Source organism: Scomber scombrus, chromosome 4 (genome assembly GCF_963691925.1).
Source record: "Scomber scombrus chromosome 4, fScoSco1.1, whole genome shotgun sequence".
Taxonomy (NCBI): Eukaryota; Metazoa; Chordata; class Actinopteri; order Scombriformes; family Scombridae; genus Scomber; species Scomber scombrus.
Genome location: NC_084973.1, coordinates 18316307 through 18335764, shown reverse-complemented (window position 1 = coordinate 18335764; position 19458 = coordinate 18316307). Strand labels below are relative to the sequence as shown.

General features: G+C 38.8%; 1 protein-coding gene across 1 annotated transcript in view; it reads right to left on the bottom strand.

Annotated features, from left to right (window-relative positions):
- The window catches only part of frmd3 (FERM domain containing 3), a 51203-nt gene that overhangs the window by 6615 nt on the left and 25130 nt on the right, over positions 1-19458 (bottom strand). The window contains exons 6-14 of the mRNA XM_062417155.1: positions 19056-19179; positions 17206-17293; positions 15357-15445; positions 15040-15103; positions 14493-14528; positions 11510-11598; positions 7420-7494; positions 4547-4615; positions 4152-4276 (exon numbers count right to left, since the gene is read on the bottom strand). Coding sequence (XP_062273139.1) covers positions 4152-4276; positions 4547-4615; positions 7420-7494; positions 11510-11598; positions 14493-14528; positions 15040-15103; positions 15357-15445; positions 17206-17293; positions 19056-19179 — 759 coding nt within the window. The remainder of the gene's footprint in view (positions 1-4151; positions 4277-4546; positions 4616-7419; positions 7495-11509; positions 11599-14492; positions 14529-15039; positions 15104-15356; positions 15446-17205; positions 17294-19055; positions 19180-19458) is intronic.

Here is a 19458-nt window from a genome sequence, read left to right as displayed (position 1 = left end):
CAATGGTTATTTCTCTGTTTTAATTACCTTCAAGATTCACTCCTCTGATTGACCAAACCCAAAATGTGATCATCTAACTTTTACTGTAACATGTCATGGAATATGTTCATGGTTGACTCAAGAATACACAGTACAAATAATGGTTACAGTACAATCACACGATGATCTTACAGAAACCGAATAGTCAATGCCTTCAAACATGATCAACACAGTTTCTAAAACAATAGACTTACAGCAAAGATATTTGTAGCTAACCCCAGAGGTCTGCAAACAACCTTTAGATGGAAACAAGTTCAACAGTTTAACGAGTTTAGGAAAGTGATTTGTAACACCAGTGTTACAGTGACATTATCATTACTATCGCAATGATTTGAGAACAAACATTGTCCCCTTAGTTTGAAAACAATATTTGTAACATATATAATATATACAAAAAATAACTCACATGATTATCACCATTTAAATCTCTCTCACAATCTTCCAAATCTGGGTAAAAGCAAGATAATAAACACATAAAATATTTTCTATTTAACTGACTAACATACAACAGATAGGGGCAGGAAATGCAGTAGGAAACGAGGCGTTTTCAAATTGAATATCATGTCATTACTCAGCCTGTATCCTGTCAGTGGTGCATGAGTCTCTTCATTTGATGACTACCTCCTGCCCCTCCCAAACTAACCAACTCAGACAGTCGAGATGGTTGTGGCTGCAGCTTTTTGACCCTGAGCCAAGGCAGAATTGATTTTCGTCAAAATGGGATAAAGGAGACACGAAAAAGAGAGACAGAGGAAGAGAGGAGGAAGAGAAGCAAAGAAAGCAAGGGGATGGTCGTAAATTCTGTCAGAGGAGGTGAAGAAGTTTGAAGAAAGTGACGACATAGACAATATGATTGGACTTAACATGCATGAAGGCCAAAAGAGCACAGCAGGGGTCGATATGTGTGAGTGGAGGAAGGTGAGGGAGGGAAGGTGTAAACAATGGAGGGAGGTGTTAGGTAATAAGAGAGGGAGGACTCCATGACTGTGAAAGACAAAGGGTCATACCCTTTGGTGTGAGGAGAGCATGGATGGATGGATGGATGGATGAATGGATGAAGAAAAAGAAAAGACAAAATAGTGCAGCAATAACTCAACTGCACAGACAGGCTCAAGATGGCAATATCAGTCTCCAAGAGCATCACTTCTAGTAAGGATGTGACCCTCACTTTGACTTTTTTTTTTTTCTTTCAATTGGATTTCCTCACTAAAATCACTCTAAACAGTATCCAGCTGCCAAATACAGATGATAGAAAATGGATTAGGTTGATAAAAAATGTTTATAAACTCATCTACGGTAGGTTTTTACTGGGCACTCACTGCACTGTACGCCCAATTTTTTTTGCCCTGGGTTTTGTCTACCAGGTTACAAGCTGTTATAAACCTCTGTATAATGGGCTCCCTTCAGATGTTACTCAGGGCTTCATAAAGTACATGAGACAACTCCCTTGTTGTTTGATGTATCCGACAGCCTCAGATGAGCCCAAATATCGCCTCATCATCATCACTATTGTGCCCGAAATGTGTTCTTTTGAATGAATTTGAATATGGATATCATTCAACACTGTCAACAAAGTTTGTATATATAACACTACCTCTTTGAGTAGCAGGGGCTGGACATTTCAAGCATTTTTTCATTACTTTTAGAGATCATTTTAGCTACTCTTGTACATACAGCACTCATACATAGCGCATTATGTTAAACTGAGTCAAGTTGGTGGTAGGCATGTATTGTTGGCCTGTTGTAGTAGTTGCACAATCTTTCCACTTGCCTTTTGACCATTGCCTGCCAGTGTTCACATACTCTTGGTTGTCTGATGAAAATGCTCTTTTGAATTAAGGAGGCAAAATAGATTATCTACAGTATCAGTTCAATATCAATGCAATAACGTTTAGGCTTATAGGATATAAGTATGGTTGTCAATATTATATTATAACTGGAATGATGAGAACTATATATAAATGCAGTTTTTGTTTATTTTCCCCCTCTTTGACTGGAGAACACCTGACTATTGTCACCCTCCCCACTTTATGTAGTTTTCCATTCCTTCTGTCAATTAGTTTTACATTCATCCTCACTTCTTCGTGTAATGCTTTACCAAAAGCGCTCCCCTGTCTTTCTCTCTCCTCCACATCTTTACATTCACATATAGCCTGTGGCGTACATCCTCCCTCACCTTTGTTTATCCTCTCAGCTCTACAGTCCATTTTCTCCTCTCTCATATTCTCTCTATCCCAGCTCTTGTATTGTCTTGTGTAACTTTCCCTCTGCTCCCTCCTACCTGCTTTCTCCTCCCTAACAACAAGATTTATGCTTCAATCAGATAATAGGTTGCAGTGGAGAGTGTCTGGAATAATAACGGGGAAAAAAGAGACAGAGAATAATGATAACATGCAAAAAATGTCTTGAGGGAAACACTAAAACCCACTGTATTGTGAGTACCCTTTATGGATTACATAAATCTACTCTGAGAAGGTGGTGTCCTGAGGAAAAGCCTGAAAATACCAAATACCAACTAGTCTGTGCTGCTTCATTGCTCCGCTAGACCACATCATCTCAACGGGAATAAAAACAACTCTCTCTGTGAGAGAGAGCCATCAGTTGGCTGGTGTAAACAGGCCAACTGATGGATAGCTCAACTCATTTATATTATACTACACTACTACACTTTATATGATCTGTTATATTTTGTGGATTCATGAACTCTAAATAATTTCCTAGTAAGAAACGGCAATATAGGAAAAATAGACAGTTTAATTGGAACTGGATTTTAATCAATTGCTATTGCTAGAGTCTTTTAGTCTTTTGTGCACAGCAGGTCAGCTGAACATCAAAAGACGTTAAATGTGTCTACAGGCAAGAACACAATTCAACATGAATGGAGACTACAGCCTCCACTCACACTGTAAATAAATAATGAATAAAGCTTTCCCAATCATTTGTATCAAATTACAACGTTTGTTCCCATAAACATCCAAGAAATTGCCTAGGAAATGATAGGAAACAACAGACATGTAAAAATAAGGCATTACTAATTTGTTTTATGAAATAAATATGATGAACATGACTGTGTAATGCAACTTTTCAGACCATGGCACCATAAGAAATTATTGCTTTACTATCAACAAAAGTTGAGGTGTTACTGCATTTTAAACACTTTTAATAGTCTTTTTAAAACTTGTTGGAATGTTTTAATATTTTTATATACATAAAACTTTATTTATTTAAATGGAACCTCAATTTAATGTGGGGAAATTAAATAAAATAACCAGAATAAATGTAGAATCACATAAAAAAAAGTTATGTCTTGAAAGTGTGTTTATTTTGCACCATTTATGTTGGCTGTGGAGGGAGGATTACACACACAAACACACACACACACACACACACACACACACACACACACACACACACACACACACACACACACACACACACACACACACACACACACACACACACATATTATACAGTAGCAAAGCCTGGATGTGCTTGACTTTCCCTTTTAACATACAACTACTAAATGATGCAACCTTTGAACCTTCACACACACACACACACACACACACACACACACACACACACACACACACACACACACACACACACACACACACGCATAGAAATGAACAAGCAAAAACATACATATTCACTCTCAAGCGTAAAGGAAATAACAGACCTCCTGGAGGTCTAATTGACTTTTCCTTAATTATAACCCACACATGGTCTATAGTTCTGTTTCTGTGATGTTACAGAGTGCATATTTCCCTGTAAACACACACATGCAGTCACAGGTCTGGTGGTGTCCCCAGGGAGGATCATGGGTAGGGTATTTTTAGCGTGCTGTGATTGGTGTCTCCAGGGACACAAGACTGATGGAGGGATAGGAGCGTCAGCTGCTCAATTAACGCTCTGTCTGAGTGTTGGGCATGAGCATGTGCTTTTTCCTCCACAGGAGAGACTCCATGTGACTTTCCTGAGGTCTGTGGCAAGAGGGCATGTGTGTGTGTGTGTGTGTGTGTGTGTGTGTGTGTGTGTGTGTGTGTGTGTGTGTGTGTGTGTGTGTGTGTGTGTACGGATGTGTGTGTGAGGACTAAGATATATCCTCCTACCATTATCTGTGGCCGTCTCTTCATATTCGTTGGTGGAGGGCAGTGCAGGTACCAGCGGCTCCATGTTCATGATGAGGTTTTTATGGCTCAGAGAGTTAAAGCTTCGACTCTGACCAAACTGGGCTCTGAAAACACAAACATCAACAACACTGACTCATGTGTAAGAAGCTGTATGCTGTCTTGCATAGTGAGAACATGTTTGCTTCAGATGCTGCTGAATTTTCAAGATTATTCTTTGCACATTCTGAGGTTGATATAATAATTATATAATTATATAATTAGATTTTTTTCCACACTATATCCCCTCAGAGGTGGGGTATAAATAACTAAGCAAGTCATTTTTTAAATAACTGTTTTCAGCAGCAGCTGTGTGAGCGAGCACGATTTTTCCTTACCTGCACACATCAGGCGGCTCTCTCTGAATCTTAGAGCTGGCTTCAATCACCTCTTTGGCTACTCTTCCACTGACAGACACACAGTGAAAGACACAGAGAACAAAAGACAATGGTAAAAAATAATTTTTAAAAGGTAGAAATTAATCATTAATTTCTATTTGTTCATGGTGCATTTTCCAAATTTCAATTGCAAATGGATTTAAAAAGACAGACTTTAAAAGCAAACATTGAGGCAAAGGTCAAAAATACCTAACAATAAGCAGTGACAGGTCATATCAAGCAAATCTATAAAAGTGTGCTTTACAAATCAATAAATTCTTGTTTTAACCCTTAGATGCATAAGTGGGGTCAAAAATGACCCCAGCAGTTGTTTTTTTGCGATATCTTTGTAATTTTAAATTTGTATCGTTTAATCTTCCATGTATTCCTCAAATAGGTTGTCTTTGACACGAGGCCATTTGGATTTGTATCTAATTGTTATATTTTTTAAGTAATTGCATTTTTTGTATCAGTACCACACTCTTCCATACGTGGGGTCAAAAATGACCCCAATCATTTTCTATGGAATTTCAAGGGTTAACCCTAGGAACCTTTGATTTTTATCAACTGTGACTGTCAGGTATATTTACTGTCGATCCACACATCTAATGTTAGCAGTCTCACCACCCCTAAAGATTATTTTTTCACAGCAACATACATGTATTATTAGTACAAGTATTATCATCATTTTTATACCTTAGAATATATATGCTGTTATAAAATATGAACTTAATTTCCACATACATGATTTTTGTGTGATATAGTGTTGTGTTATCATCATCAAATTGTAAAGCGTCCTTGGATATGTGAAAGGTGCTATATAAATCGAACCTATTTTTATTATTATTATAATTATTATTATCAAATTACTTTCTAGTAAGCTAACACTAGCTAACTAAGATAGCTAACATTACTGTATTTGTTGTGTAGAGAAGCAGACTCTCACTATGATGGTTAGGGTTAGGGTTATGACAGGGCCAACAGAAGAGAAAGAGGTGTAAGATGTGTGCAAAGCCACCAATAGTTGCTGGAAATGCAGTGACTTTGTGTGCAGTGCTCACAGCCAGAAACAAGTAGTTTGTAACAGCTGCTCACAGTGACAAGAAAGAAGACGCGTGTGTGTACATGCATAGACAGACAGACGGATACACAAACAATGAATGTTGAAGTTGTGATAGCATGGAAAACATGAAATCATTCTTGTGTTATAATATTGCATTAAATGCATTGATTCTAATTGGGATACTTTTTGGATGTTAACCGTTTTTGACCTTTTTAAAAGCTGGGATAAAAATGTTATAAAAAAAGTGATAAATGAGCTTGTCAAACATGAAATGATTCTTTTGTTGACCAAAATATAATACAAATCACCATCTTTAACCAAAATGAAATACATTTCTTAAGTTTACAGCATAAAACACATTCATTCTAATTGGGGTCATTTTTGACCCCACTCATGGAAGAGTGTAGGTATCGGTAGGTCATGCATCTAAGGGTTAAATTGACCTTTTAGAAGAACTTATCCAGACTTCAGGTCCTCAGGCTTTGTGCTAACAATTTTGTTTTGATTTTGTGTCAGATCCATAGTTAAAGGATGAAATCTAGAAAATCAATTTTGAAACTGAAATGGCACCTTAAATCTGATGTTTTTGTTGTTTTCATGTCAATATTCTAGCTGTAAATTGAGTATCTGACCAGAGACTACAGTCATTTTGCGGTGGTATGTCAAAGGAGAACTATGTAATTTTTCATCAGCTTTGCAGTTGTTGTTTATAATCATTTCTGTTCCTGAGCTGCTGAGAAGGTGGTTTCCTACCAGCAAGGTCAGCAGCTCCATTAGTCTGATTGTTGGGTGCGCAGAGTTTCTGGACTCTGACCACTCTGTTTTAAGCCAGCTGGCTCCACTGTTCCACCTCTTAGTCCATTGTTGCTGAGATTGATAGTTAGGTCGTAAATTAGATAGTGAAATGAAACACCTGGCATGGTAGACACCAACTTGAGAGTACAGAGGACAGCGTCATCAATACTGTGTGATTATGCTGAAAAAATGCTGTAAGAACAGGAACCGCCTAGTCCAATAGATATCTAATCTGCTCTGCTTTACGAAAATTGCCTTAGTTTGTGTACACATCTGTTCCTATTTTGCAATTGCGCAAATTCTCATATTCAAGAACAAAGTCCACCATACGCTGTTGCTCATCTTTGAGCCCTTAAGCCAGACTGGTTTAGCTAGCTGATGAAATGGAGCAGTGTGAAGTGTAAGCCGAGGAAAGAGATTTGTCTGAGAGGGGAGTCAGGGGCTAACATGGCTTTAATAACAAACTTGTATGGAGGATTTCCTGTGATATTAAAGCCAATAAATCACAGAAACCGATGCTCAGTTTGACCCAGGTTCTGACGTACAAAGAGAGTAACTTACATTTGTATTTACAGGCCAAGATAAATCCACATATGATTCGATATGTAAAATATGTAAAGTTACAATGCGATAGGTCACCATAATTAGTTGATTTTGCCACTCTGGCAGGAAATACCTGATATTAAATGATATTATCAACAGTGAAATATAGTGAAAGGTCTGTGGGTGAATTTGTATGAACTAAAATGTGTCAAGAGGTTACAAGCAGTTAAATCTGACACTGTGTCTTAATATCTCCCCTGGCCGTCCTGTCTTTTCATTTCTGCATAAATTTCACCTCTCTTGTGTGATTCTTTTTTCGTGTATGTCTCTGTTTTCCATCTCCACAATTCTTTAAAAATCTGGTCATTGTATTGTATGTAAAAAAAATCAATTACCCACCCTCGTTTGAAGACGAACTTGAATGCTTTCTCACCTGTATCTGAACCTGCTCCCTTTGAAGAAGATGTTGCTGCTAGAAACAGTCTTTATCTGACTCGACTTTGCACACCTGTCAGAAACAGGAAACGAAAAGAAACACATACAAAGAACATTATTATTACGAAGCATCTGAGGCACACACACTGAACAATTCATCCTTGTAAAAACTTTCATGAAAATGTTCATGTTCTTTTTGCTTTTGAGTGCATCTTTATGCTGCATGAGTGGCGGTTGGTAGTGACTTGCTGTGCACAGACTACTGTCTTAGTGAGCAGAATACAAAGGTGTTTCAACCGTTTTAAAAAGTGTATGCCTTCATGTCTGGTTCAGGATCATTTATCATTTGAAACTAGACTCCATTGGCTCAGCAGTGGCAAAGTGGGTACAGACACACACCTCTGCCTGCAGCTCTGCTTAGCTGGTGGGTGTGTGTATGTGTGTGTGTGTGTGTGTGTGTGTGTGTGTGTGTGTGTGTGTGTTTGTGTGTGTGTGTGTGTGTGTGTGTGTGTGTGTGTGTGTGTGTGTGTGTGTGTATGTGTGTGTGTGTGTGTGTGTGTGTGTGTGTGTGTGTGTGTGTGTGTGTGTGTGTGTGTGTGTGTGTGTGTGTGTGTGTGTGTGTGTGTTTTCAAAGGCAAGGCAAGGCAAGGCAAGGCAGTTTTATTTATATAGCGCATTTCATACACAGTGGCAACTGTTTTGAAAATTGAAAAAAACATGGAATTTGAGAAATAAAAATAAAACCCAATCATCCAACACATACATACCCCCCCCCCCCCCCCCCACACACACACACACACACTAATAATAAAAACAAAGTACAGAAACATAGAAAGAGAGAGAAATAAAATACTATAATAGAGCATTAAAAATAAGATTGCAGCATAAAATAATGATTTGCTTTAAAATCATTAAAAGGACATAGAGTGCAAATGAAAGATTGAAATTTAAAGTGCTTTGAAAGAGCTCAATCATAAGCACAGGAGAAGAGAAGTGTTTTTAACCTGGATTTAAAAATATTCACAGTTGGGGCTGATTTCAGTTCTGCTGGTAGTTTGTTCCAGTTGTGTGCAGCATAACAGCTAAAAGCTGCTTCACCATGTTTAGTCTGAACTCTGGGCTCCACTATCTGACCTGAGTCAGTAGTTCTCAGAGCTCTACTGGGTTTATATTCTACTAACATGTCATTCATGTATTCTGGACCTAAACCATTCAGTGATTTGTAGACCAGTAGCATAACTTTAAAATCTATTCTATAGCTGACTGGGAGCCAGTGTAAAGACTTTAGAACTGGAGTAATGTGCTCTGATCTCTTTGTTCTGGTCAAAACTCGAGCTGCAGCGTTCTGAATGAGCTGCAGTTGTTTATTGCTTTTTTGTGGGAGTCCAGTCAGAAGACTGTTACAGTAGTCGAGTCTACTGGAGATGAAAGCATGAATCAACTTCTCCTGGTCTGTTTAAGACATAAAACCCTTCACTCTGGATATGTTCTTAAGCTGATAGAAGGCTGTTTTGGTGATTGATTTGATATGACTGCTGAAGGTCAGATCTGAGTCTATCAGCACGCCAAGGTTTCGGACTTGGTCGCTAGTTTTTAGAGAGAGTGACTCGAGATGTTTACTGACAGCAATCCTCTTCTCTTTATTGCCAAAATCAATTACCTCAGTTTTGTCCTGATTTAATTGAAGGAAATTTTGGTTCATCCAATTTGTTACTTGCTCTAAACAGTGACACAATGACTGTATTGGACTGTAGTCATCCGGGGACAGTGCTAGGTATATCTGCGTGTCATCTGCATAACTGTGATAGTCTACATTAGAGTTCTGCAGAATTTGACCCAAAGGCAGCATATATAGACTGAACAGAAGGGGTCCAAGAACTGACCCCTGAGGAACTCCACATGTCATAGCCACTCGATCGGATTCATAACTTCCAATGGTCACAAAATAACTCCGCTCCTCCAAGTAGGACCTGAACCATTCTAGGACTGTTCCGCTGAGTCCTGCCCAAGTTTCCAACCTGTTCAACAGTATGCTGTGATCCACAGTGTCAAACGCAGCACTGAGATCCAACAGGACCAGAACTGACACCTTGCCTGAGTCAGTGTTTAACCTTATGTCATTTAACACTCTAATAAGAGCTGTTTCTGTACTGTGATGAGGTCGGAAGCCTGATTGAAATTTGTCAAAAAGGCCACTGGAGTTCAAGAAATTGCTGAGTTGATTAAAAAACACTTTCTCAATGATCTTGGCTATAAAAGGAAGATTTGAGATAGGTCTGTAGTTGGTTAACATGGAAGCATCCAGCGTTCTCTTTTTTAAGAGTGGCTTAATGGCAGCTACTTTTAGGGGTTTAGGAAACGTGCCTGATTGAAGCTCTGCTTGGCTGCCATTTACAAATGCAATTCACTCTGATTTGATTAAGCTGCTCTGATGCTTGTCTGACATCCGAGATGACATCCACTACCACTCGGTCCGCCTCTCAGAGACACATGAGCTGCGGTCATTAAGAAGTCAATAACCAGAGTTACACAAGCAGGAGCTGTTCCCAGAAAGTGGTATAGCTTAATAATTATGTTTCTTTTGTTAGCTTATTTAAATATTGTGTAATTTTGACAATATGACACAATATATATGGGAAATTGGCTTGTTGTAGCAGCAAATGAGGTAGAAAACAGCAGATACAGCAAAGGAAAATCATAATGAAATATTTCAGAACTAAAACATGCTACAGTAAGTAAAAGATATGAGTGAACTGTGTATGGGAAAGTAAGGCTTGTGGAAAAGAGGGTGAGACCTTCAGAGTGATTGACAGTATGGAGGAGGGAGAGTACCATAAAGAGATCAGATACAAAGCAGCATAAACCTTTGGCAAATCTTGTCTCCTTCAACCTGCTGTCTTCCTATTACATCTGACAGCTGTACACAGTCAGTCCTCCTCGTCTGACTCCACACCTACACATCACCTCCTTTTCTGTTTGGACTTGATGACCTCTTCTCAGTTTCAAATACATATTCTTCAGGATTTATAGTCCATTATAATGCAGGGAGCTGTCTCCTTTGTCTTCATAGGAGACTGTTTTTATGAGTTTCCATGACTCCTGAGCCTGTTTTCAGGGCACTCAAGACGAAGACTGCATTGACAATACAACCACGAGGTCCACTCAACAGCTGTTATGGAGCTTTTGAGCATCTTACTCGGCAGATGGAGCTGCCTCTTAGAGACTTCTTTTCCACGTTGCCTTTCACAGTACAGTAACAGTTGAGATTGGAGGTTCAGTCCTGACATCTATCAGGTTGTGATCTGATCTGTCAGTGTGGGAAGAACAGTGTATATGTACACAGTTGCAAGGTCTGATTCAGCTTTTTCAAAATCATTCACATTGCCTTCAAGGGGGTTCAAGTCTCATTAAGCTGCTGGCATATCAGTTTGTACAACATTCAGTATGATCACAAAGTTAACATCTTCTGTATGACTAACAGGGTAATTTAAGTGCTTTGCTGATATTGAACCCTCACTGAGACAAAGACCACTGTCATTTGTTTGACAGCAACCTCGCTCTTGCCTTCACTCCAAGCTTGTTTTAATTCCTGACACGCTGGTAGGCTCAGCAGTCTCATTGGATTCAGAGCGACGGCCTCGGGGTGATCAACTGTTCCCCAGTGAAGGACAGCAGCTTACTATAGCAGAGCCACAGAGAGGCAGGTTAAAATAAGGTCATAATAATGATAACTACACATTATAAAATGCTTTATAATGTGTTATGATTATTATACTAAAGCATTATACATATTTATGAGTGCTTACAACTACAGTTATACAGTGCTATAGTATGTTTATAATGCATTATAGACATGGGCCTCATAGAAAGTGAGTGCTAAACAGAAAAAGTTATAATAATTTCAAGAGCTGCTCCAACATTTACCCATTAGATCAGGGCTATGATTTTCCTGTGTGTGTGTGTGTGTGTGTGTGTGTGTGTGTGTGTGTGTGTGTGTGTGTGTGTGTGTGTGTGTGTGTGTGTGTGTGTGTGTGTGTGTGTGTGTGTGTGTGCGTGCGTGCGTGTGTGTGTCATGCATGCAGACGCACTTGTAAAAGGCCTGGTTCTCCACCCCGCACTTCCATAAGTGCTTGCACGCTGCAGGGGTTGAGGTGTGAAATGTCAACACCAGTTTCTTCTGCACGGAAAAAGACAAAAAGAGAAAGACAGAAAGACAGCCATGATGAGAAATGAGATTATCAAAAAGATGTGTGAATAAGTACGAGAGAAATGCTGGACACAATGAGAGGGAGCTGTGCAAAATGCTGACCCACAGACTGAAATCCATGGGCTTAGCAAAGATGTAAGACAGATATACTGATTTGGCCACAGTGTAGTAGTCAGTAGTAAAAAGGCCTGTAGCTAACAGAAAACGGGTCTTTATGGGATTAAAGGAGGAGGAGGGATATATTCCTGTAAGTATTTCGCTTTCAGTCCTGTGTGTATGGTAATATGAGATACCAGATCAATGCTGCTCAACTGTGAAGGTAGGGGGTGATAGAGAGAGGGAAAGAAGAAACAGTGAGATCAATAATGAGTTACTGTAACACAGTAATAACCATGGTGTCAAAAGCCGATACATTTTATTTAGGGGAAAAAAAGCATGGGGCCTTAATTTAGAAAACGGGTCCAGAAAGCCTGACCATACAGTTTATAGCTGTCCACTGATCCAATTTGTTCCCTTTTCTTGAAGTGGCTCAGTCAGCTGTATTGCCCAGCCCCCTCTGCGTCACAGATCAGTTCATTTTAGGCATGTAGTTGATTACAAAGTGATTTACACACATGTGCTTCAGTGGCCATGTGTGTGTGCTGTCACAGGCGTGTGAAGGTACCAGAACATACTAGTAAATGTCTTTTGGTCCCACTTTGGATGACTTGCAAAAAATATTAATAAAACATAACTTATATTTAATGCTAACATTACTTGTCCTAACTGGAAAGATACATTGATATCTACTGACATTTTTTTATTTAACTGGTCACTTAAAAGGGACGTATCATGCATATTTATAGTCTGGGGCTCTACTGGTCTATCTTTGCACAGTTCAAAAAAAGTATTTTTTTAATACTGGCTCTTTATGCAGCACTTCAGTTCAGCCACTGTCTAAAACAGGTCATAATAACTCCTGAACTCCTGCCACCCTCCTAACAACCCACTCTGTTCTGATTGGTTAGCTAAATAAACAAACAAACAGTAGTAGTCAGGTTTCACTTCTTTGTCTCATTCTTTACTCAAAATAGAAGTTTGAGCCTGAATCCATTAAAAAAATATGTAAGTGCACTAAAGTGAACAACTCTTGAAACAACCTTAGCAACAAAGGAGCAGACAGCCTGTGGGCATACGCAAACAATCTGATGTCATCACAAGGAGGAAGTAGAGGACACATTGCAAATGACGCATTAAGGGAATGTGAAGTCTTGGCTTTTGACTTGCAGGGAGCATTTCTATATATGTTCACCTCACGTTTTGGACCTTTACTACATTTAACATAGACATCTGACTTCCTAACAGTATAAAAATAACAGAAAATCACAAAAAAGCATGATATGTCCCTTTTAAGAAGCTTCAAGAAAGGAATAAAAAAACACCTTTAGACTTTAGACTGTTGCTGTTTCAAGCATCATGAGGTATTAAAAAGTTGCCATCAGGTCAAAGTGGGACAATTAAACTAAAGTGTTTCAGGATAAAAAACAGAGGTGAGGGAAAAGAGTGAAGTCATGCAGTGACTGATCATACAGTTGAAAGATCTGCTCAGAACAGACGATACGTCAATACACCATTCAAACCCTGACAAAATACAGAAAACAGATCATCATAGAAAGTAAATACACACACACACACACACACACACACACACACACACACACACACACACACACACACACACACACACACACACACACACACAAAGTCAAAATGAAGGAATTCAATAGTTAGAACACGACGTCTGACATTAAACAAAATGACATAGACAGATATAGATTATGCATCATAATATTGCATAATCTTTTATTGTTTACTGATAGTGGAGCTATGAAGCTCATTTAGGTACAATGATAGGATAAGTCATACAGAACAGGCATACTAACTGAAATTTCAACCATATGACAGAAAATCAACAAAGACACAGATGAGCTACAAATACCTAGATAATAATTAATACATTGAAAGTGCACAAAAAATGTGAAGTACGGTCATATAAGACAATGAACAAAAACACTCAACAAATGATGAAGACAGAAAGAGACAGAAGATGTTGCCCAGTCATAAAGTGAGGTGAGGGCAGGACTGTAGGGAGAGGCATCAAATTTAGGAGTTTTCTGCTATTATTATTATTATTATTACTTGTATTTACTCACCAGTGATGACTATGTTTACACACAGAGAGAAAAGACAGAAACACATAAGATAAAACTGCATCTTCAGCCGTTCATGAGTTGCCAAACAGACAAAGAGGCAGACAGACTAACAAACTAAGCAGAGATGAGAGAGCTAGTTTAAGCTTCTGTAATGAAGAGAATAGTTATGAGAATGACTGACTGATTGCCTGATTGACTGACTGATTGATTGATTGATCATTTGATCGACTGACTGGTTGGTAGATTGAAGAGCGACCCAGCTTTAACTACAGTTTGAGCATTTTTAGGGACCTCTAACTGAATCGATAAGGGTGAATGTGTGAGTCAAACAGCAATGTGCGACACAGTCAGCTGTATTTCTTTTGAAAATGAAGACAGTATGCACAAATATGAGGCATAATGCACCAAAGGTGCTGCTCAGAATTGGCCACAGCTCTGGACAATATGACGAACATCGGGGGAAATGAATCACATCCCAAATGCAAGACACCTGTTCTAGTTTTAATTACAAAGTTATAGTCTACACCAGTTTCTGCCATTGATGTCATACATATAGCATATATTTGGCAAAGATTTTGGTCACGTGCTTTTATTGGTGTAAAAGAAGGAGTCTTATATTTGGGCAACAGTCGACACATAATGTATGAGTGAGGAGGTTAATAACACACCCACCATCCTGTTACAGTGAATCCTGCCTGTTAAGGAGATCTGAAACAGCGACACACATATACAGTGTGTGATGGTGGACAGGATTACATAGACAGTTTAGTTTCATAGCACATTTATCTGATGTAACCAGATGAAGAAAGGGAACAGTGAGGGAAGGAAGGAAGGAAGGAAGGAAGGAAGGAAGGAAGGAAGGAAGGAAGGAAGGAAGGAAGGAAGGAAGGAAGGAAGGAAGGAAGGAAGGAAGGAAGGAAGGAAGGAAGGAGGGAAGGAGGAAATACAGAAAGAAGGATGAACAGTACACACTTAAATGTTTCAACATGAAACTAGATCCAAACACAAACAGTCGATATGCATCTATACATCAGAGTCAAGTACTGAACTCTACTAATGTTAAAGGTTTGGGTTGAACGGGTCAAAATGATGATGACTTCAGTGTTGTTAAAACTACACGATTCATCATCGTGATGGAGGAAAATACACAGCACATTTTATTCTTCATGTTTCCCCTCAAGAAGAGACACTGCAGCATGCAGGAGGACGCTGCACTCACCTCTTTCTGAATCCCGATGACGTAAAAGGTCTTCCCTTCGAACTTCAGCTTGCTGACGTCAGCCCTGTAAAAAAACTATAGTGTTATGAATTTTAAAAAATATCCCCGTATTCAGGGTCAAAATAGGCTGAATGTTAATATTAATTTCACTTAAGAGCTGGGTTCATTGGTAATATTACAGATTTAAATCTCTAGTCTAACATCAGAAACATGTAAAAAATATCTTCACTCTTCAGGACCGGATAGATGTTCACAGTGTAATTATTTCTCCTTCTTTCCATGCTTACAGATTTGCATTAAGACAAACAAATTTCTACCATTTCAGGAGGTGGATCCTCTTGTTTCCCTGGAAGACCACAAAACCTGTGGCTGTGAACCCAAGAAAAGCTGTGGAGCCTGTAAAATCCTGCACACACACACACACAAAGATACGCAGAGTGAGAGGCAGCACATGGAATAATGGGATACAGATGGACTAACAGCAAGGAGGAGAGTGGGCCATCAATAATCTGCATGGTAATATCACTTGTTTGTTTCAAACTTCAACCCCCCCCCCCATTTGCAGTAACCAGCATCAAGGACAACACAGAGAAAACAGAGAACAGGTAGACACTTGATGAAGCTGATAAAGACTATAATAAGGCAAAATAAAACCAATAATAACTGCAGTGTGACAGCAGAACACAATATGCTCCTGTCACTCTGTTGTTGTTTTTAATCTCTAGATTTCCACTCTTTAATATCTCTGTAATTCATTCTCTTTCCCTCTTTGTGTTCATTTTCCGTGATGCCTGATCTGCCCAGATCATAGGATGTGATGTTGCAGTTCCCATTTCCAGCAAACCAAATTAAAAACAGCCTCTCTGACAAGAGCAGGGCAGATAAAGGGGATCCTCTCCAACAACCAGAATTTAAATATCTCGTTAATCTGCTTAGCATGCTTTGATACGCCTGTCCATAACAGGGTGTCCCTATTTCACAGTCTGACTGGGTGGGGGATGAACAGCATGAAGGCAAGAATAAGCTGTAAAATATTGTTTTTCTGTATCAGATTCAATCTGCTCCATCACAATATTAGAAGAGAAACACCAAGAAAAAATGTACAAGCAGTATTTAAATCAAACCAGGAAAAAAAGTTAAAATCAAGGTGGGCACTTTAATGTCAGATGAACCACAGGATGGTCAGTAGATCGACTAATTAACTAAAAATGTCCAGTGTCCTGAAAGTGAAAGTTTCAAGATTTATTTTATGTTGTCAAAGGTGAAAATCTAAACAAGTACCAGAAGCTGACTTGGATCTGATGACCATCATTGTAAACTTCCTCAAGTATTGTTACTGCTATCTTGTTAACATCTTAACATCTCAGTTTTGGTGACAGGCTGCTGTAGAGTTAATCATGTGTGCAGTTGCCCATTTAATATGCAAATGGAGGGCAAATGAGCACAGGGTCAAGAGGACAGGTGAGTATATGGTGTTTTATTCTCCTTGAAGCCTGAGTTTGTATTTCCTGCCTTATCAACTTAAGCACCTTACTTCTTGAAATAAACGGGTATGTAAATATGCTTTTAATCAATAATGATGCCAAAATGGTGTCACTGATTGCACTGCAGCTACATATTGATAATGTTGTGTGTAATATATGTTTGTAAGATTTGTTTTGTTGTTTGGTTAAATGTTTTGTGTGAAACTGTACGCCTTCGGCTGTCAGAAAAATGTCAGAAAAAATAATATGATAATAGCGTGAAATCTAATTTTCATCACCATTGACTATCAGATTAACATTAAAAAAATAATAATTTATAATAATTTTACTCTAACATGTAATAATAACCAATATAACCATAACTTCAAGTTTAATTATTTCATGATGGTCAAAGATTAAAAGTCAAGGCACACAACGGGAGAAAGAACAATTTATGACAAATGTTTAAACATGAGCTGCCTTTTACAGCGGGAATATATTTTTCTCTTTTATAATCGATCAAATAACAGGGTTGGTGTAAACAACTGGGGCATTAATAGTACCAACGCTGCCAATAAATAAGTGAAATGCTTCACTTTGATCAGTGGAACATTATCAATTACATATTTTTTCATCATTTTATATTCAAGTCAGCTCCAGGCTCTGGGTCTGGAAGAATGTCTCCTTTCTCTGAGAATGTTACCTTGCATGGGTGAGGGTCCACTCCATATGTTTCTAGGGAGTGAGACCTTTGGAGCATGTTTAACTCAGCCATCGCAGCACACTGGCCCCTGAACAAGAAGAGAGAAGAGGAGAGGAGAGCAGAGGAGAGGAGAGGAGAGGAGAGGAGAGGAGAGGAGAGGAGAGGAGAGGAGAGGGGAGGAGAGGAGAGGAGAGGAGAGGAGAGGAGAGGAGAGGAGAGGATGATCACTGGTTATGGACATAGTTACAGAAATGGTAATGGCTTTGTATTGATTTCTTTTAATTATGATTTCCTCCATGAGTGAAAAATGGAAGTTATATTTATTAGTTGGTTTATTTTCCATTCTTGTTTGTACATGCAGGACTGTCTGCCTGTAAGCTATGAATTATGTAAGTCTGATGTGTTTTCAGAAAAAAAGATGACTTTTGTTACCAAATGATTTCATTGGAAACTGAATCCATGGCTTTGAGGGTGGAAACATTCCCTGTAACTGCTAACAATAAGTAAACATGTGCCTGAGATACTGTCAGTAACAGTATGTGGGGCCTTAATTTGTTGTTATATACAGTAGAATACATTTCAATAACCTATAAAACTTTTAAAGTTTTTTCTGCTTTTCACACTCAGAAACTCACTATATTTGCCTCAGATTTGATCATCTGTTGAAAGAGATATATTAACAGAGGCCAAGTCTTTGGTGGGAGTGTTGATTTTTACTTGCTCATTAGTCTAAGTGCTGCAAAGTCAAGAAAATGCACAGTGCTACTCATGAAGACCCCAGACAAATAAATCAACCTTTAAACGGCACACATACAAAGAAGTTAAATCCATTTAAGTCCTTGTTGTCTATGGAAATAAAACTTTCTCACACACACACACACACACACACACACACACACACACACACACACACACACACACACACACACACACACACACACACACACACACACACACACATTAACACACTAACACACACACACACAGTGGACTCCACGCCCTCATGAATCACCTGAAGTCTTTCTCAAAAGCTCACTACTTATCTACATGCTGTTAAATCCTGTCAGCCGGACCCACCGGGGCAGAGAGAGGGCACTTGGCATCATCTGCCTCTGTGCTCGTAGGAAATGAATGATTTGTCTTTGATGCTTTGTAATTGCTGAAACCTCACAACATCATTCATGAGCTGCAGCTATGATACAAATAACCACAAACACCCCAGAGGGAGGTGATCATGAACTTATAAAGTCTGTACAGAGTGCAGAGTTAGACTACGAAATAGACGTTAATATCAGTCCATTATAATCTATTTCACATTTATGCAGCATCATCTAGCTGAAACCACTCTAATCCTTGTATTGCATTTTATTCCACAGGCAACTTCCTCACTTGAACTGAGTTGAGACACATTAATCACACACACTTACAGTATTTATTATAACTGAGCTGTTTTCAGGACAGACAAAAGCAAGATTATAAAAAGAATACAAGACAGCAGCCCTTATTTAACTCAGGTTACAAGATGTAAGTTGGAAATAAATAATTCATTCACACTTGATCCATGCTCTTTCCTCTGCAAATTAATTCCACGTTTTATTTACCTTCAACTGAATCTAACCTGCAATACAATGACCAACACAACTCATCCAGTTTTGTTTCCAGCTAAAATAACAGAGAGTACTTTTAGTCTGCTGGGTGAAGAATTGTTTCTGCAGCCTGCTCTGAAAACACAGATCACAGGAATGAGCATCCACGCCTGTCGCCAACATCAAACAGTGAACTGATAACAAAAGACGCAGCTCCAGAACACAAACAGCCCCCATAGAAACAAACACACAAATCTCTTTTACCTAAGCTCGTTCTTGTGTATTTCCATAATCTTCCTCTCCAGTTTGAGGGATTGTTTAGGGAACAGTTTGAAGTCTCTGATGTAGTCTGATGGGTGCTCCTCTGGGTCATAGTCCCCAAGCTCAGCTGAAAGGAGAGGGCAGGATTAGTGCGAAAATACCCCCCCCCCCCCCCCCCCCCAAAAAAAAAATAAATAAAATAAAACAAAACATGTTAAGAGCTTTATAAATCATGCACTGGCTGGTTGTTTTCAGTACTGATTTTGCAGATTTGTATCAGTAGTAAATTTGTTGGTTGATTGAAATCAGACAAAAGTCTATAAAGGTATCATTTTCATTTTATCTGTGTTTCCATAGGAGAATATACTTATGAGGAGCTGAGCCAGAGAACTCTGATAGATAAATC